The 25864-nt window shown below is 36.7% G+C and overlaps 1 protein-coding gene across 9 annotated transcripts in view; it reads right to left on the bottom strand.

Annotated features, from left to right (window-relative positions):
• Positions 1-25864, bottom strand: part of AKAP6 (A-kinase anchoring protein 6) — a 322400-nt gene that overhangs the window by 58632 nt on the left and 237904 nt on the right. For all 9 annotated transcript variants that reach the window (XR_005565501.1, XR_005565502.1, XM_039386513.1 and 6 more), the window contains one exon: positions 18898-19113. Coding sequence is in view for 7 of the 9 variants with exons in the window: in XM_039386513.1 (XP_039242447.1) it covers positions 18898-19113 (216 nt within the window). In the remaining 2 variants the exon portion in view is untranslated. The remainder of the gene's footprint in view (positions 1-18897; positions 19114-25864) is intronic.

Genomic DNA, 25864 nt, shown 5'->3' with positions numbered 1-25864 from the left:
CTAAAGCTGCTCAGCCCTTTTGTGAGAAACCATGGGATGTTCTCCAAAAGCTCAAAAGTTAGGACACTGATTTTGGTCATGGGACACTTTGTCAGCCTGAGCATGAGACATGAACCAGGTAATCAGTCTCTCAGAAAAAACCTTACCTACATGCCATTCTGAAAAGAAACCTGCTTCTCCTGTGTCAATTTGCATAAAACAATTAAATATTAATTCAGTCATAGATAGATGAGGTAATTTTTTTCCTGCAGTGTTGTGTTCAGCACATTTGAAAAGCAAGAGGCACAGGTAGGTCCAAACATCTGCTGAGTGACTAATTACAGGTATAGGTGGCACTATTTCTATGCAAGACACAAGGCTATACCGTCCCAGTACGTCCAGTAAACCAAAGGCTAAAACAAACAAATGACATCAGGAAGAATTATTTTTTCCAAACTGGGCAGAGTAGCTATCCACCATTCAGCAGAGTGATACGATTATTAATTTATTTGAAAAAGCAGGGCACTCTCCCTGTAAGATGAATCTGTGTCCTCATACTTCATTGGGCTTAGCTGTAATGTAGGTCTCTGAGTACTGTAGCTGTGTTAAGGTATAATAATGGGCAGAAATACAGGTGCCAAAGAATTTTTCCTCCTCAGCAGGTAGGGAGGCCTTTAGGCATTTTGTGAATCTGTCATGTCTAATGTTGAAGGCTAGAGTCTCTTTGTGGATCTACCTACCCCAAAGGTTTTATAGAGTACGTTTGTTACAGTCCTTTTTTACCCCTGTGAGATACTGGCTAATGTTAAATTCCCAGGAAAACACCCATTTGCTGGAAAACTATGGCTTTCAGAGCAGTTCTGTACATTGCGGAGTTCAGAAATTCTTATTTGGATTTGCATTTACTGTGTTTTCATAATGGCTCTTGGTTGGTTCTTAGTTTCCCATGTGCAGCTGACCCTTAACCAACCTGCAAGTAAAATGCAAGAGAATTACAATAATTAAGTTAATTTAAAAACCTGTTAGATTAAAATAAAATCAGATAAAATGACTAATTTTCTCTATGGCATGTTTTATGACTCTGTCGAACTCAACATTAGGAAGACATTGCTGTGGAAAGTTTCCTAAACTGCACAATTTTACTGTTTTAAGCTTCTGCCAGCTGCGAGAAGAAATTACTGAAGGCAGGAATTCAGCAGCAGGTTCCAAGGATTTTATGTTCCATAGAATCTGATTTTGTTTCTCAAAACAAAACATTTGGTCCTTATTGGTCAGGAAGATAACCTTCCCTCTGTAAATCAGCACTTGGCTGCCGTGTTTGTTCAGCAAGGCTGATGGACTAAAACAATAAAACATTTAGAGTCGTGACCTCAGCCCATTCATCTTCACTGAGTGCTCCCCACTTCAAAGCCTACTTTTTTGTTCTTCAAATGCACATGCTTTTCTGATGCCTGGTGTACACTCAGTTTTGCGGGCAAAGCTATGATGGTAAGGGATTTTATTTTATTTATTTATTTTACTTTCCTTCCGATTGTTAGTTATGCTTGAAAAGACTAACTAACTAAAATAGTCATTTTACCAACATAGCTTTCTCTCTCCAAGGAACTGACTGAATTGATATTAGTGAATTACTACTGTTGTTAAAAGCATCATATCCCTTGAAGTAAAACTTTAGTGGTTATCAGCTCCATTGGCAGCCCTTCCCAAGTTCTAACTGAAGCAAATCACCTGGCTTAAGTCACAAACATTATGTATTTGGCATTTTTAATAGGGGTATATATTTTTGCCTTCTTTTTTTACAAAATTTAGTGAACTGCTCAAATAAGAAAGAGGCTTTAGACTTTGAGGCAGTTGTTGGAGAGAGTACACCATTCTCTTGAATAAATCTCTGGAGGGAAAAATGGAAGGTGGTGTCACTCCAGCCTGCGTTTGCACTGACAGTAACAGCAACGTAAAAAGCAGGAATCTCTAAGGACTATTTTTATCAGATGTCTCTTTTCAGGATGGTCAGTGGAGAGGTAGGGTGCTGAATAATTAGAGTTATTATAATAGTAATAGATTATTAGGTCTTACCAGTAGAGTGTTTAAAATTTGCCAAACTGATCCTTTACTTGGTGTTATACAGAGGAGGGCACAACATCATAAGTATTGAATGGTATTGGAGATGGATTCTGTTTACTCACTTTACTGGGAAAAAATGATGTTGTTTCTTCTGCTTTGTTTTTCATTTGAAAGAACTGTATAGTATTGCACAATGTATCTTTTACACAAAGCAAATAAATCCACTGTAATTTCCAATGGGGAAAACTTTACTTTTTAAAGAGCTGAATCAAGTTTTTTATTCTGTTTCACTTAATTAAGAATGTGGCTTTCCTACAGTGTTTTTACTTGCACTCCAAATGATGTTGCCTGGTTCAAGGTATTTGAGCAACTCGGCCTAGTGAAAGGTGTCCCTGTCCATGGCAGGGGAGTTGGAACAAGGTGATGGTTAAGATCCCTTTCAACCCAGGCCATTCTATCATTCTATAATCCTTTCTTGAATTGCAAACATCCAACAAGAAAGAGGTCTATCACAGACAGAAATGCTGATCTCCACATGTAAGACAGACTATATTTAAAGAGAATCTTTGAGTGTGCTACAGAGCTTCAGATTTCAATAGGGCGAGCCCTGTATGCTTACTCCTAAGTCCTGGCCTTGCTGAAGTCTGTGACGAAGTATGTTGCAAAGGTACCACACTGTCTGGCAAAAACTCATTGGATGCCAGCCAGTGTAACTGATTGCACTAAATTTCCCAGAATTTAGAAACTTGTTTTTAATATGTGCAACAGTGTGTGAGTATAAATGTATATACAATTTTTCTACAAAATGGGTAGTTTTAAAGTAGGTCAGAGTGGCTCTATCTTATAAAGTGGCTTTATCTTATAAAGTCCACTTATAAATACCACTACATCTAGAGAAGATCTTGATGGTCACATGGTTCACAGTAAGAAAAGGCAAATAGTTTTGACCAAGAAAGCAAAAAAAACCCAACCGAAAAGTGTAATAAAAACCAAAAGATGCACAATATTAGGCAGATTCCTATTTTTTAAATATTACCACTAGACAAACATTAGGAAGCATTTACTGCAAATAATCAATTAATTTATAGACTCAGAAGAGTGAAAGGTTAAATTAATTTTAAGGTATTTGAAAATGCTGCGCTAAGGTGTTTAGCTATTCCTACTTTGAACCCTGAACTATTTTGCTCAGGCCAGCATTCTCATTTCAGTGGGATAACTCATGTGAGCATAGCTAGGTGTGCACTTAAATGCTTGTAGAGTTGGTGTTTAACGGCTAAGCAGTTAATCTGCTGACAATGTTAATGGGAAGAAATAAAGATATTAAGCCAAATAAAGACATTTCCTCAGCCCCAGTGCTCTTTCAGGAAAAGTGTAAAAAATGCACTTTTTCATTTGTTTCCTTTACTAAAAATATGGACAGTTTTGCACTTTGTTTTTAAGCAAATTATATTAAACAATGATTTTCTGTTTCAGCTTCATTTGCATGTGCTACTCCAGTACAGATACTTTGTGTTGGTGAAACAGGCCTGTAATGTAACCCCTACGTACTATTATATTTTTTTAAAGGAATTAACATGAAAAAAAGACCTTTTACGGTAATAAATAAAAACTCTGTTCCTCCCTCCCTGCAACTTCTCCTTCAGTTGCTGTGGCCAAATTATCCAAACTCAACTGCACTTAGGGGCCAGGGGAAAAAGAAAAAGAAAGAAAGAAAACCATCCCCCACCTCCAGGAATGCATGCACATTCAAGGAAGACAAACATGATTTTGTCTTTTGAAAAATGCAAGCATGCCAAGTACTTCTTCTGAGGGAAATAGTCATGTGTACAGTACCACTTCACTTCTGCCTCACTTGAGCTCATTTTCTGAATGGTGTTCTCTATATCATAGTCATCAAAAAAACTATCCCCATTTCCCAACATCAATGTTTTAATATGCATAAGCATGAGCGTACGCATAATATTCCCTGTACTTAATACTGAAGTGACCTATACATTACAATATAATCTCAGAATATATGGAAGCAGCATGATTTATCACAGATCATAATCTCTTACTGCATTTTACAAATATTATTGCCTCTCTCGATGAAATTATACCCTCAGTCCTGCACATGCAGAACTCCTCTTTCTCTGTTAGGGTTCACGTATGCTTATGGCTAGTGCCAGGGTCCTACACGGGTGGTCCTATGGACGGATTCCTGTACAATAGGAAGGACACTGACTTTACCTCTGCTCTCTGCAGTCACAGGTGTCACCTGCAAGGGTCTCAGTGCAAGCTGAGAACAACTCAGGTTCCACCATTGCTCAAGTCTTTATGATGATGTTTGAAGTTCTCTGATAATGCTCAGAAATAAATCTAGAGAGTAGTATTTCAATATACAGGTTTTAAAACAGGTAATTTTCTTTATCATAAGAGCTGCTTTGTGGGTACATCTTCTAAGCAACAGATAAAATAACTGCAGTGACATGTTAAGAGGATGCCCAAGTGGTTTAAAAGTCAGAGAAACTGGCTGTTCTCTAAGCATTCTTTTGCTATTTAAATGTCACCTGATAATTCTAGGTAACACCCTGGGGTCAGTTGTGCCTGCTCATGAGTCTTATGAGGGTTTTCTAACTTCCCTGTTAAGCTTCTTGCACTACCAGATGGACAAAAGAAAGAGTGCAAGGCTCCAGCTGCTCCATCACACTCTAGTCGGTGTGTACAAGCCAGGCTGAAACAGAAGGTGAGCCATGTCAGCAGAAGGCCTGTGGGAACTAAATTCTATCACAGATCAAGACAAAAGCAGGGACTCCACAAGTTCAGTCCCTTCACTGTGTCCAGAGTATCACTGCTAATGCTCCACCCATTATCTGTTTTCCATCCTCTATGGAAGCAGTGGCCTCGTTTTTTACCACCATATCCTTGTATGGCTTTCTAACATCTCTGTTTCTCATTTGCTGAAGAAGCCCCTTAAATGTTACTAGAAAGAAGAAGATCATCTATAACATTTTTATACTGAATAATATTGTCATCCAAATAGGTTCACAATCCCAGATCTATATTCCAAATTATGTATTTGGGCTTTTTTTTTTTCTTTTTTTTTGGGATGAGAAAGCCTGGCTACATGGCATATTTTACTGACTGTTGTTTTTACTGCTTTGTAGCTTTCTTTTCATCTGTCAAGAGGTTACATGACAGGATTTTTTGCCCTTGAATGTCATTTCGATCTCACCTTTACTTCAGAGAAATATATGATTTTCTTTGTTCAAGAATCCAGCACAAGCCCTTTGAGAAACTCTTAGAAAAACATTCCTAGCTTTATCTAAACCCAAAATGTTGCCATGCACATCTAGTTCAGAACAGAACAAATCCTTGCAATCTACCCCAGATACATGCCCATGCAAGTTGGTGGGAGTTCATCCATGCCAAGTTTCAGAATTCGACCAAATCAAAGATAATTCTTTATGGTTAAGACAAAATATCCATGAAAACCAGGAAATATGTGGAACACGTATTGACGGCAAATCAACTGCAGTTAGATGCTCTTGAACAAAGTTGTATTAGCAAAGCTACAGTAGCACAATAAAAGCACTATTCCCTTGTCGTTGTACTAGTTAAGAGGTCTGCATACTGATTAAGAATACTTTAAATATAGTATCATTTACATTGGAACTGGTAGTGCTTTAACAGTGTACTCTCAGTTAAACCAGAACAACTCAGCGGACACTATGAATGGACTTAGTAGACACAGTAGTCATCTCCAACCTACAACAGGCACATCAGGACACCTGGAATCACAGCACTTTTAAGAGCTTTGTTTCAACAGAAATGAGTGTTTGTGAAAAACACTAAAGAGTGAGAGTCACTACAAAACCAGATAGATATAAGGTACAAAAGAGCAGGACATAAGTCCTTGGGAGCTCGACCTTAAAAGAAACCTAGAAAGAAAGTTTTCTCACTAAGGGCTGGAAGAAAGAGGCTTGAATTTCTAAATAAAAATTCTTCCTGTATACTGGAAAGGGAGACTTTATCTATTATTTATGAATAACAGGACTGCATGAAAAATATCTGTCTCTATCATCAGTTTCTTCTCCTCCTGAATCAGTTGAGACACCACCAAATTTAGCCTAATTCATGTTATCAAAGAGAACAGACTCTTTCCCCCCTTATTTAAATTTTCAACGCAATTCCTTTGTAATCTCAGTGCAGGCACTTCCTGAAGTCATTGATTCACCATCTGTAAATTTGGGATATTGACTAGGGGGAAGTTAATAAGCGGGTATTGTTAAGTCAAAGGCTAGAAGAATACTGCATATTATAAGTACTTGCACAGTCTGCCTAACTGTGGATTTCCAAGTGTTAAGTTAAACACCACAGTTGTCAATAAATGGCAGAGAATTCTGGTGATGAATCAAAATTACAATGGTAAGCACCTTGAGACTACAACAGTGCAACTGCTCCTTGCCGTTACAAGTCCATATCTAAGAAAAGCTGCTTTTCAAGCGTTGCAATATAGAAACACTGGTCTCATCTCCAAATATAAGAGATCTTTAGGCAGGGCAGAGCTCTCACTAAGATCATCTCATCCTTGAAGTACCAGATTTTTTTCTTGTCTCCATCTCTGGTAAGTCATTATGTTTATAGCTTTCTCTAGATGCTAACACAGCTCTGGAGTTGGCTGGAAAAAAAAGGAATGGAATTTTCAGTTTAAGCTAGTTAATTGAATAGGTCCTGTGCAATGTCTCAAGTACTGGTATTATGTGTACATTTTTGTTTGGTCACTTGGGAAATTATTTAATATAAGCATACTTTGTAGAAATTCACTTCACTTTGCCTGCCTTAGTTTGACTGAGTACAAAATTACAATGGGGAGTAGCTCGCCGTTATAAAATCACTATTTGCCATTATTAAACTTTCTTCTGTTACAGGAGAGTTTATTTTAAATGTTACACAGTTTAAACTTGGGCTCAAATTGAAACATAAACTGAAGATTTAAGTCTATCCACAACGACAATTTTTAGCGCTGGTGAGGCACAAAAGGCCCAATGAATTCAAAGAGTTTACAGATTGGTGCAATAACTGAGGGGCACAGGCTATTAGTATTAACATTATTAGTAGAACTATTGTTAATAAGCACTAAAGAGCTCAAAGTCTTTCATGCAGCAGCTCAGGTTTGTACTGAAACTGAATGTTTGACATGAACCTTTTGTGTAATGCTTAGAAATTTTGGAAATTTATGGTACTTAGTTTCACATTGAAACAATAGTTCTCCCCTTTTAAAAATTAAAAAGGCTGTTTAGAATAGTCTTTCTGAATTTTTCAGTAAACCTGTTGGATGAACTGTGACTCCATAAAGCTTAGGAACTCATTTATTATGTTTGTAGATCAGAGACTGTATTTATTCATAAAGTGAATCTCTAAAACCTAGCTTCCATTACAGCTGTGGGGAGACCCAGCCTTTCTTCCTTCACTTGAGAAGGTGAAGCTCAAGAAGATAATTAACCATGAAACAATGAGGAGCCTTGGTGGGTAAGCACTAGTGTGAAAACAGTTACTCCTCACAAAAGAGGGGAAATTAGCTGGCTGGATAAAAAAGGAAGTGTCAGACTGGAAGACTGAAAGGACTGCCAGCATAAGTAGATAGCTCTACGCATCATTAATGCCATTTTTTTAACAGTTAAACGTCACTGCTTTCTAAATTTAAATGCACTTAGATGCTATGTGTTAGGGGAGATTAATATGCCATTTTAAAATAATTTCTCTTCAACTTTCTGTTTTCACGTTTCACCAGTTTTAGTTGCCCTTCCCACGTATGAAAAAATCACTGCCTCTTAGTATTGTATTCTTATTTACAAAGCCAATGAAAACAGTGTTCTAAAAAGATTCTGTTGGTCATTGTATTTTACAAACTCATTATTTTATATATATTTTTATGAAGAGAAAATTTCTTTTGATTTTACTGTTTCACAGAGTAAAGACTTATGATATATGTTTCCTTTCAAAACTTCCTTCTACTGAAGCAGCCACATTTTTGGCAGAAATTCAGTTATATGCTATGCCAAAAGAAACAGAATACACAAACACTGCTTAATGCAGCTGGCTAGGTCATTTACATATTACTGCACACACCAGACATGAAGAACTGGATATGGATTAGAGCTACAACGATGACACAAATGGCCTATATATACAGAGATATGAAATTAGGATCATCATTCCTCATGATTTAAATTTTATTATTTAATGTATATTATAACATTTCTGACATAAATGTATGTACATATTTAAATATGAAGTAGATATATGTAATATATTTTTTGTATATTTTACAGAAAAATATGCTAGAAATATCTCGGAAAACTGTTAAGTGGGCACATTTTTGAAAGATTTCTTCTGGTGAAGAAGGGCACATCCCAGCCTTTGCAAACAACAAAAAAATACAATGAAACCCCTCTCAGCATACTGTAAAACTTCTTTACCATACATATGATATAAGTAGACCTCCAAATCTGCAAGTTCATTTGTTTTCATACAGCATCTGTTATTTTGGGTGAGATCAACAGTCCACTCAGCTGAGCCCACCTCCTGCAGTGGCTAGCTGTGAAGGTTTATGGAAAAGTTAAAAACCTTCAAAAATATAGAAGGATATAGAAGCTGCCATCCCAAATTTAAGAAAGCCTGTGGGGACTTTCAGAGTTGGAATTTAATAAGTATTAATTGATGTCTCCCCCATTAATTTGTCTAATTACTTACTGAACTCATTTGTATTTTTTCTATCCACCACATCCTGTAGGAACAAATTTCATTTTTATTATGTAATGCATGAAAATAGTATTCTCTTTTGATGGTTTTAAATCTCCTGCCTGATAATTTCTTTGGGTACCTTTGGTGTGTTAAGAAAAAAGAGTAAATAATTGTACCTCATTTATTTTCATGCAATTTTAAAATAATTTTTAATTGTGTTCTTTTCTGCTTAGAGCTGATGCAGCTCCTGGAATATCCTATAATAGTGAACAATAATATACTGATTATGCATATACTTCCTGAAGATCCTGCAAATACATTTCCATAGGAGCATGAGGATTGTAGTGCTATCATCCAATATGGAAGGCCCTTGCAAGATGGAAATAACTGCTGTACAGCTTGTCAGAAAATAAGGTTTCTTACTCTTTTTCTAAAAACTATTTTGTTTGAGAACTCTTGAAACAACATACCTGAAAGTCAGCTTAAATTACACTCACAATTCCTTGCAGAACTGGAGTCATTAGAGATGCAGAGCAACAAGTCATTAAATTAATTAAAAAATCACAAGTTTGTGACTTTCGTATTTCCCTGAACTCTAATTTTTCAAGCAATACCAGCCCGAATCATGAGTTTATGATTAGTGGATATTAGGCATCTAAATAAAACACTAACTGTAATCAGAACACAATGAACTGCAATGTGAGTCAGTGTCTGCTGAGCACTTTTAATTATCTGACTCTACACTTAAGTGCCTAAATAAGAAGTGAGTTCTTTTGAAGACCTCTGTCCTTGAAAATAAAAACTTAATCATTTTACCTTTTCTTTTTTTAATGAGGTGTTTGTGCCACTTAAATGGTGTTTGACAGTTCTTTCAGTGCCTACATGCATGGGAAACATCAGATTTCCAATTTCTGAATATTACTTATTTTCCTACTAAAACTGAATATTCCTGAGAATTCAATTGAAGAATTTACTCATCTTATAGTTCGAATGTATGTTTCAGAAGCCGGGATGTCTCTTTATCAAAGATGTGTAAAAGTGCTTTACCCACTGGTAATCTGTGGCACAGAAGAACAAGATTAATAGATTGACAGATGGTTGGTAGAAAATATGCCACCATGCTATAAAGGCCTAAACCTGTTACTGTGGTGTTCACATTTCCCAATATAAAGTTATAAATCTCAGATTTCTAGCTTTTATAGGACTGAATTCTCCCATCTCAAAATGTGAATTCTACTAATTACTTGTAGAATACTTATTTTAAACAATTGGGGCAAGCTGATTTACTAATATTCTGGTTACCTACAAAAGCAAAGAAATTAAGAATATTGGATATGCCACCATCAGGTCAAATGCAATTACACAAGAGATAGGACAGAGTTTCCATGATCATATGTTGAATTACAGAGCCATGTGATAAACTGGCACTTTGAAGACCTCACTGGCATTCGAAATCAATTGGGGGTTTGTAAATATCAACCATTAAAAAAAATCAGATCGGCAGAGACGTATTACCAACTTTTTACCTGCTATGAAATTCTCTCACCCAACTCTAAAATGGCACCAGTCTGAAATACAGAGTCATAGATAGTTGAGGAACAGAAGTATCTTTGGGCTGCATGGATAAATGCAGAAAGGTTGTATATTCCCAAAAGAAAATATTTCCAACTTCTTACTGGGTAACGCAGCACCACCGTCCAGCCTTGAAAGTTCACGAGATAGAATAGTTCAAAGTGTTTAAGCAAATCCAAAAGCCATCAATTTCCCCTCTCTATGAATTTATACATTTGAACAATTTAAAACTGAACTAACCAGAAAAAGAATACAGAAGAAATCCAAAGAATTAGTTCTTTTAAAACATAAATATATATGTAGATGTATATACAAAAATTTGTGGCATCGAGCCAGCAAGTTTATGTAATTTTTCCTCTAAAATAATACAGCATAACAGAGAAAAAGATTCAAAGTATCTGTGACTTTAAGACTTGTCAGTCACTGAAACTGACTGCTCACAGGATGCTACTAAAAAACATTAATGTAGTCACAGTATTTTATACCCAATTCAGACCCCATGCTTTGAGTTAATTCTAACACCAGTTACGCAGTCTTATAACACTGTAATCGTGATGTTTTCTGCCTTGAATAATTGAAGTCAGTTTTTCACTGTAGGATGAGTTGTGGAGAGTAGTTATGCATAATTAAGCATCCATATTTGGGTTAAAAATAATATTGGGAAATATATACTTAATTTATGTTGCTTTCATTGTCTTTTTTTTGTTTAATATAATTTATTTTATAATTGTTATAAACAATATAATTGTTGGCTCATGCCAACAATAAAAAGTAAATTTCATTTCTCATCTTAAAATTTGCTGGGTATCCTGGAAAGGTCAAAGAAACTAAATGTGTCTGCAGATGAGCAAGGAGCTGTAGAACAGAAATATGCGTCTTAATGTATGTTGAATCCAGTTGAGGTGGATGGGGATTGAAACTTGCTACTATAGGACTGTGGTTGAACAAGCTACAAGAAAGGTTCTAGTAGGTTTCATTATCATACACACTAAAAATTCATATATAATAGACACCACCAACATCAGCAGGAAATATTTTATATCTGTAAGTTTCAGTGCAGAGTATAGGACTAAAAGAACAAGAATGCTGAGCTACTCTTTCTGCTTTAGGTGGTTCACTTTCTGGAGCAAAAATAAACTGCACTGAAAGAGGCTGCACAGCCTGTTCTATAATTATCCCTACTACACCTGAAGAATGTTAGTAGTAAGCACCTTTACTTTCCAACCTCCTCCAGAGGGAGAGCTCAGGCTTACTATGGTTTAACAGAGATTGTGAAATAGGGAGATAAGGCTGCCTTAGTTTGTGGAGTCAGTTTTGCAGACTCTGAGGATGGAGTAGAGCCCTCTGCTGAAAGACTTAAATGTATTTCTTTTTTTCTTTCTATACACTTTAAGAGCCTACCACTGCAGGTGACCACCCAGGTCATTCTCAAGAATATAACACAACATTTATCTGAATTTTGACTAAACTTGACTGGGTCTGGAATTTTTTTACTAAGATCTGCTCAACAATAAGGATTTTACCAGCTTTGTTTCGTCATATTATCCAGACCGTGTGTACTGCCCTGATGGCTGCCATTGTAACTACAGTTGGTCCTCAAGAGCATTATGAGGAATACAGAATGTGGGGCATATTACCTATCTTCAATTACAGTTCAAGAAAACTCTAGACCTGTGTTCACCATTTATGCGATTATTTTAGATCCTACAGATAATTGCTCCATGTCACAAATCAGAAATGCAGTGCAACCCAGAAGCTCAAAAACATAAACACCTTAAGTATGAGGATGGTGCATCACATTACAGATTCTAAAATCAAACATCCATTCACTTAAAAAGCAAATATTTTAAGGAAACACCAAAGTGAGCAGTCTTCAGTGTTGCAGTATGAATGAAACAAGATGACTGACAGAAACTAATGCAAGCCATAAAGACTGTAGTGTCATATGCTATATGAAAGAGGTCCAATATCAAAGCAAAAATTACTTGTGATAGATAACGAATAAAATCAATCTGTAAAGGTTCAGAAATATGTCACTAAATAATTTGTAAGGGATAGATTGTGTAATAAGTGTTCAGCACTTTACAATATGTAGTCTGCCCTCTTCAGCCAATTAAGCTAATCATCTCTCAGTACTTTGCTGTTCTAGACACTCCTGATGAAATTCTAAATTTTATGCAAGATTTTTATTTAGATCTCACCTTAGAAAATAATGGCTTCTGATGAAATAAGAAACTTTTAGAAACCAAGTTTTGTTTAGTGAAGATATCTAACAAATAACTGAACAATGACAGATTCATTTTTTACCCCTGAGGGATGGGGTTTTGTGTGGTTTTTTAAGCTTAGAACAAGTGTCATTCCCTGGATTGAAAAAATATTGCACCAGTGAAGTGAATATAGAAAAGTGAAAGGCAGACACCATGCCTAGCATTATGAAAAAGTGTTTTCTTTTCCAGAAAGCATCACAGAAACAGATAAATAGAGAAAAAGGATAAAGATACAAGATCAGAAGCAATATAGTATTTTTTAACAATGTACTTTTCCAAGTTCATTATAAAGAAGGAAACCAAGAGGATATTGGGAAAAAATCCTAAATAGCACTTTAAGCATGCTCTTTACCTCCTAAGAAACAAGCTTGTGGAAAAGAGAGAAGTGCCTTTCTTTTTCTTTCGTGTTTTTTTTTTTCAAGTGAGCTGTCTCACCAATGCAGATTTTCCCAAGTCCTTACAACTCTAATTAAAATGTGGTAATTGGTTATGTTACCTCAATTACCATGATGCATGGACATTGATGCAAAGCGACACCAATTGAATCCCTTGGGTATTATACCCCAAGGCCATCCCATTTATTGTGGCCTTATTATTTTCAATTATGTGGCTGGATGTACAGCATACTTTCAAGCCAATACAGATGGGGGGTTTGCTGGACATACAGTATGGTATGATGACTTAGAAGAACAAGAGAAATAATTCGCTTTTTTTTCATGAAGAATAGTAGTGAACTTAGTGATCAGACAAATGAATATTTCAGACATATTCAGGACAATGTGAGAATTACAGCACCTTAACCCAAATTGCCTTACCTCAAAATCTCCATCTTAAAAGCATGAATAATACTGTTCCTTCAATAATTAGCTCTCTCTGTTGAATAAGAAATTGTCTGTTCCATAAAACAGATAAGTTTCTCATTCAGTGAATGAGCAGCCTGGAGAAAAAGTAGTTTCTCCACTCACCAAAAAGGCAGGAATATTGAATTGCAACTTAAGTAAAATCCATTAGAAACCACAGTTTTGTTTCTCTAACAGCCACAGCAGTACAATAGTTTTGTATACTCCAGTATTGGTAAAGCCATCCCAGAAAAGTGAATTTCCATGGTCATCTCATTGTAGCTTTCTATACAGAAACATATCTGACCTGCACAGAACATATACAAACTGTGAACATCTGTAGCAGCTGGAATAAACCACCGAGGCTAAACATATAATTTACATATACACAGGGCATACCACAGGCTGAGCAAAAGATAAAAAAATAAATGCAGAAAACAAATATTCCCACTTTGACGTAACAATTGTAAACTTATGGGCGTGACCATAACTGAGTCTGTCCCAAATCCTTTTTAACTGTTCAGTCTTTCAAGTAGATTAGACCTTCTAAAGGAAAGTGCACAGTGAGTTAAAGTTTCTCCAGCTCTTGAGCAGGAATTTTAGATGGCAATTTTGAGTTTAGTGGACTATAAGATTGTTGCTATTGTTATTGCAATCGCCAGACAGACTCTTTTTCCTTTGAAGTTGATTGCTAGCAGGGTCTTGTTAGGCAAGCTATACTACATCTGTGTAATTCCAGTTAAAATTTAGGTGATATGTGACATTATATCAGCAAAATATGGAATTATAAATCTGGATGAAAAGAATTTTTAACAAAAAAACAAAACAAAACAAAGAAACCCACCAAAACCAAACAAACAGATGGGGGAGATAAAAACCTCTTTTGCTGTAACATATTAGGACTGCTTCCAGTATTCTGTATTTTTGATTCTATGAATACTTCACTCCATATAGCTAGATTAACCTACTGAATCTAACCACCTTTCATCCTTCTGGAGTGATTCTTATTGATAATTTCACAGAACTTTTTGTTTATGAGAAAGACAACTTTTAGCAAATTTTAGGTGCTTGAAGTACATCTTAATATCTTGTTCTTTGTAAAATTATCATGCCCACTATTGCAAAAGGTGTACCTTTTTTGGGGTACCTTATTTACTGTCAGCAAGTCAGATTCCTTGAATGAGCCAGATGCCATCAGGGTATAAAAACATCTCATTTGTTTTCATAAATTACACTATTTTGTGGGCAACCACAAATAAAGACTCGTTACCAAGAGATACATTTTACGTGCCAAGACTGGCACACCATCAAATACAGAGAGATAGGGAAGGAGAAGAAATCGTTCTGATACCTACCCAAGAAATGACTGCACAGGACCTGAGTGAAAAGGAGGGTTAGAACATGCCAAGTAGGGCCAGGGAAGTCAAAGAAACATGAATCCTGCAGTGGCTGGGTCACATTTAAATGTCGAGAATACAGAGAGTTTTATTAACAAAATAAGCTTGCTTATACTGACATACTTCAAAAAATCATAGTGTTATAAAGCAGCCTAGGATGAGAGGTTCCGAAACAAAACAGCCCACAATGAAAATTAGATGAGCATCATGATATCTCTAAATGGCTGCTACTTCTCAGCAGAAAGAATGATACACACCCGGCCGGTGAAATTCCAAGCTCTAATTAGCTCATAACAGTTTATTTACAGTAACTGCAAGTACAACCAGTAAACTGCTTTCCACACAGCAGGTGCCCCCATGCAAAAGAGGATAATATGATTTCACTACAGTAACTTGGATCTTTGTTCAGCACTTTCTAAGATATCTCACAAATGCAACTTCTTTCTGTTCCTAGTCAAATAGAAGATATATATTTACTACAACAAAATGATGTTTTGCAGATTAAAAAGGCAGTCCCTCATCTTTTGGTACTTTACACAGTTGGAACCTAGTCCGATCTCTCTTGGGCTCTTATAGACCCAACAGATTGCTTACCCAACAGATACTCAGACTCTAATAAATAAAATTCAGGATTCTGAGAGCTACTTTTTGTTTCTTTGTTGGTAATACTGCACACACTTATTTCTGAAGCTCCAAAATTCAACGGGTTTTTCAACTGCTGGTCAGATCATTAAACATTTTGTGTAACACTTTCCAAGTTTACTAGAGCTATTGCTGCAATACATTACTAATATGACTAAAAATATACCAAAAATGGAACTACCACAAAAATATCACCAGTGTTTCTCAAGAGAAAAAAAATGTTTCCTACTATATTTTCTTTCTTTATCAATCTTTTCTATTCCTGCCTCATATTTATCTTCTAACCCATTCACTTTCCCAACCTATTTAATTAATGAGTTCTCTTCTGTTCACATTGCTTGCTCTCTCAGACTCATTACCATCAAAACTCTCTGCAGTTTTTGAGATGGTATTTTTCTTCTTTCATTTCTTGACTTTACTCTGATTTAAATGTAATGTATTGTCTAAAACTCCTACCCACATTTTCTCTAAAGCTCTGGATCCTCACTAATTCTGTTTTTTCTTTTAATTCCACTAAAATTTTTCTAACATTTTCTCACAATCTTTGTTTTACCAGCTTTGTTTTACTTTTGACTCCACTTGAACAGACTCTCAACAAATTAATTCCTTTGATTTTTTTGCTCTCTAGATTATTTTTTATCTGTCTTTATCCCTCTACTCAGGGCTGCTCTCAACCCTCTCTGCCCAGCCTGTATTTGTGTTTCGGATTGCCCCAACCCACCTGCAGGACCTTGCATTTGACCTTTTTGGATTTCATGAGGTTCACAAAGACCCACCTATCAAGCCTGTCAAGGTCCCTCTGGATGACAGCCCTTCTCTATAGCATGTCAACTGCACCATACAGCTTAATGTCATTGGCAAACTTGCTGAGGGTGCACTCAGTTCCCCTGTCCACATCACTGACAAAGATGTTTCCAGGAGGATCCGCTCCATGATCTTGCCAGGCACAGAGATAACACTGACTAGCCTATATTTCCCCAGGTCTTCTTTTTTCCCTTTATAAAAATGGAGGTCCTGTTTCTCCTTTTTCTGTCAGGAGGAACTTTACTGGACTGCCACAATTTCTCAAATATGATGAATAGTGGCTTAGCCACTACATCTGCCAGTTCCCTGAAGACCCGCAGATGCATCTCAGCAGATCCCATGGACTTGTGTACTTTCAAGTGCCTTAGATGGCCTTGAATCTAACCTTCTTCTACAGCACGAGGTTCCCATTCTCCCAGTCTCTGCTTTTGACTTCTGCATCTAGAGCAATGTGGTTGGAGCACTTGCCAATGTTGACTAAGTCAAAATAGTCGTTGAGTACCTCAGCCCTCTCCATGTCCCAAGTACTCAGGTCTCCCATTTCCTTCTGGAGAGGGACTAAATTTTCCCCAGTCTTTCTTTTATCACAAATGTACCTATAGAAGCTTTTCTTTGTGCCCCCCCATGTCCCTAACCACATTTAATGCTCAGACAATTTCTATGTACACCTCAGGGGCTACCTGTTCTTGCTTCCACCCTCTGGGGTTTTTTTTGTTAATTTTTTTTCCTTCATCTTCTGTTTTTCACTAGACTCGAACAGCCTTTTACCTTACCTGCTTCCCTTTCTCCTTTTTAGATGATAATATACATTCCATTTCCCCTTTTTAAATGATAATATACTGCAGTTCCCATCTATGGACAGAGGGCTCAAACAAACTCCTTTCATCTAACCCCACTCTTCTTAGTGTCCACTAACATAAACTAAGCACAAACAAAATGGAATTCTTGCTCTTTTCTCCCCAGATTTCTTTTCTTCATGCTTTTTCAGTATGACTGTTCTCCCTCTGGTAATCTGCATCAGTGACATCTACAGCTTTTACTAGCTCTTTGAGAGAAATCTTAGCATCACTAAGATTTGACATTTTTCTACGGGTCATATAGTGGAAGCTCTTAGATGATTTTGGTTGTTTCCAATGGCATTCTTCTTCAGTCAACACTTGCCTCTCTGCACACAGATGTATAAGGAAAGGCAGAAAATTAATGATTTCTCTATACCCTTGTACACTTGCATGTAGCTTCATCATTTTTACACTACCTCCAACCAGGTCAAATTTTTGATGGCATAACTGACTCTTCTCAATTATCTACACTTTTTATATTGTCAGTTGACTAATCCCATGCTTATAAAACCAATGTTGGCACTACATCTGCTTTTCAGTGATGTCTCCCTTCCATGTTGACTCATACAGAGACATGCCCCTTTTGACTTGTCCTGATAGTCTATTCACACCTCTTCCTTCATTAAGTCCCACTTTTATCTCAATACCTAAAGCAAAACAGCCAATAAATCAAATGGATAGAGGACCACTTCTATGTTATAACTTTTGATAAAGGCAGGCAAGCATTCTCCTCGCTAACTCATCATTTCTTGGCCCCTTTAGATTAATAGTATTTACACTCAGGAACTACTAGTGTTTCTGAACAATGCCTTCATACTATAGTACCATAACTGAACCAGAGAATTACAGCTTCTGTTATTTTTTTAAAGGAACTTTAACAAAAAGGAAGTCAAAAGTATTATTTCACAATTAGTGAGATAACTATTAGGAAGGATGTAAGTGTCAAGCATTTTTTCCTTTGCTCTGCTTGGTATAAACCTAAAAAATTATGTCACTTGTTCTCAAATCTCATCAAGGCTCTTCACTATATGAACTACATAGGATTATCATTGCTGTCAATGTAGCTGCAGTATACAGACTTCAGCAGTATGATAGTAGCACAAAACACACTGAGCCAATTCATCCATTACAGTCCACGGTGTTAGAGTAGGGATTATTTTGTTCCTCCTGCTTTGTAATATAGTTTTATGCTATAGAAAACCAATCTAATTCATGCCACTTAATGGATGGTTTAAACAGAGTGCTATTTTGCCTCTTAGGAATCATTTCCCTGAGATAAAAGCAAATTATTGCATTTTACTTATATTCAAATAACATAGGATTGTATATTAGTCCCATACCCATGGCATTCTACGTGAAATACACATCTACTGCTGGGATGTTAATTAAAACCAGTCTTAGTTACACAGGAAATACTTTTTCTAAAATATATTTTCAATCAGTAAAATTTTACCTGGGCACAGTTCTGTTAGGTCCTGAGCAACATAGCACCAAGAGAAGATTGTTTTTATTGCTTGATGGGATCAGACATGATGAGATTAAATATCCAGCAAATAGATTATGTATATTGTGAGTTTATATTACTAATCAATTTTGTCCATAGAATACAATGCTTTGTGAAAAACTGAAGATTCACTTGTTGGCAGTAAAGACTAGGAATGGCATCTTCAGTCAGAAGAAAATGCTTGGAAATTGATGTGTTTGTCTTGTGCTGAAAAAGTGCCTCTCACGAAGAATGAAACCCTGCACTTTTAAAGCAAGCATTACTCACCGAGTCTTTTTCTAATCGCTTCTGTAGCCTTGTTTGCCACTGGACAGCTTGCATGACAATAGCTTCCCACCTTCTCTCAAGGTTTACAATTATCAACTGCATGGACTGGTGATCTGCATTTAGGTTGCAGGTCTCCTGATCATCCAGGAGGTGCTGGCATAATCGCAGCACAGAGGCTACCCCACGACGTCTCTGTTTGATCTCACAGCATAAAGACTGCAGGATAGACAAACAACAGATGTCAGTGTGGAATTCTTTGCAAATTGAAACATTAAGTATTATCTGATATTTAATGGTCCCCAATCTCTGTCTTACAATACTTTTTTCAGCTCTTCCATAAATTCCCATACTTTAGTGTCAAAGCTTAGTGTTTTATTTTCAGATAAATACAGTCTTAATAGCACAGAAGGCGTAACGTTATGTTCAGTCTTCTTCAAACAAATGCCATATATAACTAACTGTCTCAATAATGCTGAAGGTTTAATGATGTAAACTGGTTTATTCTTAATTTCTTTTTCATTCAATTGGGACACATCTGAAATGAGTTACCTTGACAGTAATCAACTTCAGAAATTCTACAGAGTGAAAAAATCATAGTCATGCAATGTGAATATGTGTATTTTTAGAAAAAAAAACAATAGAAATTATGGGTCCTATACAGCCTGTCACAGGAGAAACATTAAGAAAGCAGAAAATTCAGTATAGAATTTTTTACAGATGTTTTTTGTTATCATAACATATTTCCAGAGTAGTTTCGTATTTGAGTAAATATAGGAATACTGTGATAACTGTATCATCCTTGAAGATGAGTAATTCACTGTATTTATTTCATCATACTGATTCCAGTGCTACTGAGAATGCAGTTTGGCATAAGCTGGTTGATAGGAGACAATCACTAAGTCCTAATATTGAAACGATGAGCCAGGATCTGTTGGTTCTACTCCAGAAACCCAAGAAACCTCACTGAGAATCTTATTGAACAGTAGTAAAAATTATGCATCCTACACGGCAGACAGAACTAGAGAGAGATGTACTACCCAAAAGCAGTTAATAGCATGGGGTACTTTCAAGCATGGTTTTATCCATGACTATACTCTAATGTCATTCAACATCAAATCACAATTTTATTCTCTCATAATGTATTTTAATAACAAAATCTATGAAGCTGGGGTATAGAAGGCACAAATGCATCCAAGGATTATGGTTTCAGCCCAGTTTCTGAGACCCTATACTTTTATAGCATTGCATGACTCCAGTATTCAACTATTATCAAAGGGTTGTGCTACTCCTGAATTTAACAGGACTGTGCTCTACACGTGGGAGCTTTCCAGATAATTTAAATTGTAACTTGCCAACATCTGTTTCCCTCTGTGGGATGCCACAGATGAAAGTGCATGACCCCATGAGAAAATCTGAACTATCATCTTTTCTGAAGGCAGGGTGTTTGCCTTTAAACTTCCAGTTAATGATAATAAGCAAACGAAAAAAGCCACTACATCTCTCAAAGCTGTTCACAAGCATTAACTGATAAAAAATCAGGCTCTACCTTCCTGAATTTTATTAGCAAAATAACATTCTATAGAAAGCGAATTCTAGTTCCAGATTTTCGTGCCACTGTTTCTTTAGAAAATGGAATTTATACTTAGAAATGTTGTAACTCAAAGGAGTATTTTGCTGCTGTGTTTGATCAATAATATTAAGCTGCAAGTCTGAAGTAAAACAGTGGTATGCACATCTAAAAACATATGCCTTTTCTTTGCCTACGGATAGTGTGCAAAAGACTTTTTTTTTTAAAGCCTTCAAGAGAAATGATGATTATGCCCACAAACATAGCTGAATTACTAGTCTATTTTCACTGGCACAACTGGGCCATCCTAACAGTTAACAGATTGCTTATTAATCAACAAGGGTAAACAAGGCAATGAAATCTCATTTAAAGCGGAAGTTTTAATTCCTAACAGTATTTCTGTTCAAAGCATTATTCCCGATAAGCCTTCATTAGAAGACATCTTAAAATGATTAAGTACATTTGATTGTAAAGTAAACTGAGTAGTATATTAGCAGGTGGACATTTCATACAGATGTTCCACTTACAGATATAATGCATTCTGTAGCTATTTAAATTACCCTAACTCTATAATAGCTAGAAGTCTATTACTTCTATAATAAGAGAACCCTGTATCTTTAATATTTCTGAATTTTAAGTAATGTGAATGACGAATTCCCAAACCTCTATTTATGACAAAATATGACCAGGAATTTTATTATTCAATTTATACCAGAGCTGCATTTTCACTAACGTTTCCTGAACTTGCCCTTATTTATTTTCCTAGAGTTCATTGCTAGTTTCCTTCATAGTTCTTGATGTAACCACCATGTCTGGCACATTTCCTTTTTAATGCTGTTCATTAGCCTAATGTCACATGAGAAGAAATCCAAACAAAACCAAACCAAAAAATCTACCTAAAGTCAGGGTTCTTACTTTACATTTTATAACAGCTAGGCAATTCAGTTTTTTGGAAGTGATGGTATGTTATTTAGGTCTGCATTAACTTCATAGAAGTCAATACAGCTCAGAATCTGGCCCTAAAACATTAACTTGCCTTGATCTATCTGATTAAGTCATCCCTTACAAATATTGTTCATTTTTGATACAATGCCATTTAATATGATGAGGTAAGGAGAATTGCACTCATAATTGCACTTATACGGGAGTTTAAGTGAGGCCTTTACATAGTGTTATCTGAAAGCAGAGCTACAGTATCCAAGTAATTTCTAATTTATATCAATTTTACACCACTGTAATAACAGTAGCTTTACTGAAGCTATTTCTGATTTACATGGCTGTGACAGTACAATTAGGCCTATGGCACTTTTGTTTCAATTTTATTACATGATATTATGGTTAATATTAAACAGGAGAAGAACGAAGTGCTTGTATCTAACAGTGTGGTGAAAGAGTTGGTTATAGCAACAATACTTTAAAAGCTAGAGAACTTAATCATGTAAAGATATCTTTAAGCCCTATATAATAGCACCAGCAATAATGAATTTAAGCAGTATTAGGGTCTTGTGTTCAGTGTCCTAAAGCAACACAATAATTGCCTATATCCTATGACATGATATATCACAGTATATCATGGTATATCCATCCATGTTTTGCTGTTGTTAAAATGGCATGCTTGTATATAAACCTGTCAATATGGCAATTGCACATGCAAAGTATGCTTCCAGGACTTCCAGTTACTTTCATTATTTGCAAGGTACATTCTACATTGTCCACAGCTGCTGCTATAGTAAGCTACTGGGCACTTGAAGGTTCAGAAAATCTGGTAATGATCTAACAGTAAACTTAGGAGCACCTCTTAGGCTCACTCGGTTTCCTGTGTGCGCAAAAGATTTGCTGAAAAATAGATTAAGAGATCAGACACTTTCAGTTGTGTTTCCTCATACTATCATGTGTCCACTGAGTTGTGGTAAATGTAAACACAATCCAAGTCTTTGCAAATGTGAGAGAAACATTCACTTAAACCATTTGCAGTGAGACTTAAATAAATGTATTTGGCTTTTTTGCTGCAGGCTAAGAGTATACACAGTAACTACAGATGCTGTGTATGAACTTGACTTTGTGTCTGAGTCATTTGCTTCACAACAGACACTCTGATAACATTGAGGTGTTAGTCATTATAATGTTATTATGTCATGGTTTCCCATACAGAGGATTCCTGTCCATGCTGCTAGAATCTTGGAAGATTTTTCTTCCCTCTGCTTACTCCTATTTTCAGTGCTTTGAAGTTATCATCCACATAGCTAGAAAGGGCTAGCTGAAACTACTTTCGCAGCTTGTTAATACCATGCCTTAAATCATCTGGAAAAGCCCCTGCTGGGTCAAATGACATCAAATACGCTTTCAAAGCCATAGGCTAATGGCACTATCTATGGGAATGGAAGTGGCCATGATCTGAACAGAAAGTGCTTGGCATAGCTGCGTGACTCCTAAATGAATGGCATATGACAGAAACATGTCTGCAGCTTTAGGCAGTGCCAGAGCATACGAGAGGCAAAGGAAGGTGGGAAGTTGAGGAATATTAGATCGCCTCAAGCTCCGATCTGCCTCCATCCCTCAGCCTTCCTGCATCATATCAGTGCCTGACTTGTGCTGCACTGCCTGCTCTGCACAGCTGAAGATTTATGGTAAGTCTGCTTTCTCACACAACATGGAAGAGGAGTTGGCCACTGAAGCATCAAGGATCTTGAGTAGGTGTTTAACATTAACTATTTAAATGTACTAAGATTCTCACTATATTCCGTGAGACTATTTGTGCTTAAATATAGCTTAAAAGTCAATCTAAAATTAGTTCCCTTAAATCCACATGATCCACATCTTCACCACATAACATGTTGAGATGTGGGGTTTTGCAGCCTTATTTATTACATGTTGTTTGGAGAACTCATTTTTATAGGATCTGAAGTTTCTTGCTTTCACTCTACAATTCGGAATAATAAACAGAATCACAGAATCACAGAATATGCTAAGTTGGAAGGGACCCACAAGGATCATTGAGTCCAACTCTTGGCCCCTCACTGTACCGTCCCCAAGAGTCACACTATGTGCCTGACAGTATCATCCAAATGCTTCTTGAACTCTGTCAGGTTTGGTGCTGTGACCACTTTCCTGGGGAGCCCATTCCAGTGCCCAGCCACCCTCTGGGTGAAGAGCCTTTTTCTAATATCCAACCTAGCCTGGAGAAGAGGAGGCTCAGAGGTGACCTCATCACCGTCTATAACTACCTGAAGGGAAGTTCTAGCCAGGTGGGGGTTGGTCTCTTCTCTCAGGCACTCAGCAATAGGACAAGGGGGCACGGGCTTAAGCTCCGCCAGGAGAAATTTAAGTTGGATATCAGGAGAAAATTCTTTACAGAGAGAGTAATCAGGCATTGGAATGGGCTACCCAGAGAGGTGGTGGATTCACCATCCCTGGAGATTTTTAAACGCAGATTGGACGTGGCACTGAGTGCCGTGATCTAGTAAATGGACTGGATTTGGACCAAGGGTTGGACTCGATGATCTTGGAGGTCTTTTCCAACCCAATCAATTCTATGATTCTATGATTCTATGATTCTAAACCTCCCCTGACACAACTTCAGGTCATTCTCTCGGGTTCTGTCACCAGAGGTCACCAGAGAGGAGATCAGTGCCTGCCCCTCCTCTTCCTCTGAGGAGGAAGTTGTAGACTGGGATTAGGTCTCCCCTCAGTCTCCTCTTCTCCAGGCTGAACAGACCAAGGGACCTCAGCCACTCCTCACACGGCTTCCCCTCATGGCCGTTCACCCTCTTCGTTGCCCACTTCGGACACTCTCTAATAGCTTAATATCTTTCTTATATTGCAGTGCCCAAAACTGCACAAAATATTCAAAGTGAGGCCGCACCAGTGCAGAACAGAGCAGGACAATCACCTTCCTCAACTGGCTGATAATGCTTTGCCTGATGCACTCCATCCATGCACAGATACCCAGAGCTTTGAAAATAGTTGAATGATGACAAATGGTAACAACACAAATGGATTTCTTTTGTGCTTTCAGGTCCAGAAGAAATGCCAAAGTATACTGAGTCATTTCTGGGCTTACCTTTTGTTTCTCTTTATGCATGGGCAGTACTGGCTGGTTTTAGGAAAACAAAAGAAGCTCAACTGCGGATAAATCTGTAATGACCAGATCCAAGAGGAAGCTTCTGTCTAACCTTGGTCTAAAAGCTTACTCTTTCTCCTTGTTGCAGGATTTGGGTATGAGAGGAAGACAATGATACACTTCTAACTGTACTTAGTTGTTCCTTGATGGAAGATGGAACTGATGTTATTTAGTACCACAACCTTACAGAGAAATTAAGGCAAAATCTGAGAATGGAAGCCAACTTCTGAGTATCAATCAAACTACAACTCTTAAATTTTTTTGCCTTTTTTATGCCCGATTTCTGGCTAGGGCAGCAGTTCAGTTTTCAAAAGTGAGAATGTAAAACTTTTAAGTATCATGACTACCAGAACTAATACATCAGTAAAGGGAAAACTGGAAACAATACTCAAAAAGTTTGGGTAAAATGTAGTTTTCAATGTTTTCTGTGAAATGGCAATGCCTGTTAGAACTTCTCTTGTCAGGCTGATGCATCCCTGTATTTCAAATTCCATTCTTACAGGACATATGGTGAAAAGAAGAATTTCTGTTTCTGAATGAAAAAGAAAGCCAGTAATTCCTCAAAAAATATTAGTAAGAAAGTAATTCCTTAAAATAAAAAAGCTAAATGACAAAGATAGAAAATTAATGATTACTTGTCATCAGATAGAAAAATACTGCCAAACCTGTGTGCTTTTGCTGATTTCAAGGTTAAAAGAATATGTCACCCAATATGGGATCTCTACTCAGTTGCATACTGTGGGACTTAATCTATATTGAAGCTAAATATTCTATAAGTATGCAGTGAAGTGCAAAAAACAGCAATTGAAAAATGACATGATTAAATGGCACAACATGCAATCATTTGCTCTCAATTATATCAATGTATCTTCTTCATTTCAAGGAGTCAGGCAGAAATATTGTTTTTTAAATGCCTCTATTAAATTGGGCACCAATAATAAAATAGATGAGAGTCCTAATAAGCTCATTTGCGTACCATACATCACACACCACAAAACTATTCTCTCAAAATGGGTTTGTTCATAGATCTATCTCCTGGTTGTCACCAGTCTTGGCTATATTAAAAGATTTTAAAGGCACAAAGCTTGCAGACTATTCAGCGAAAAACCTTTGTACTTAACCCTTGAGAGATCTTTAATGCTAATTATGGGAAAAGTATTGATATAATATCTTTCCTGTCATATTTTATTATGATGATGGTCACAACAGAATCTGGGACTGACATTTTAGAAATATCATCTAATTGCAAGTCAGAAATACAGAATGACAGTTTGAAGTAG

The sequence above is a fragment of the Pipra filicauda genome, unplaced genomic scaffold, assembly GCF_003945595.2.
Source record: "Pipra filicauda isolate LSUMZ 115617 unplaced genomic scaffold, ASM394559v2 scaffold11_size5308982_pilon, whole genome shotgun sequence".
NCBI classification, from domain to species: domain Eukaryota; kingdom Metazoa; phylum Chordata; class Aves; order Passeriformes; family Pipridae; genus Pipra; species Pipra filicauda.
The sequence above is the reverse complement of the archived record's forward strand: the minus strand, read 5'-3'. Positions and strand labels throughout refer to the sequence as shown.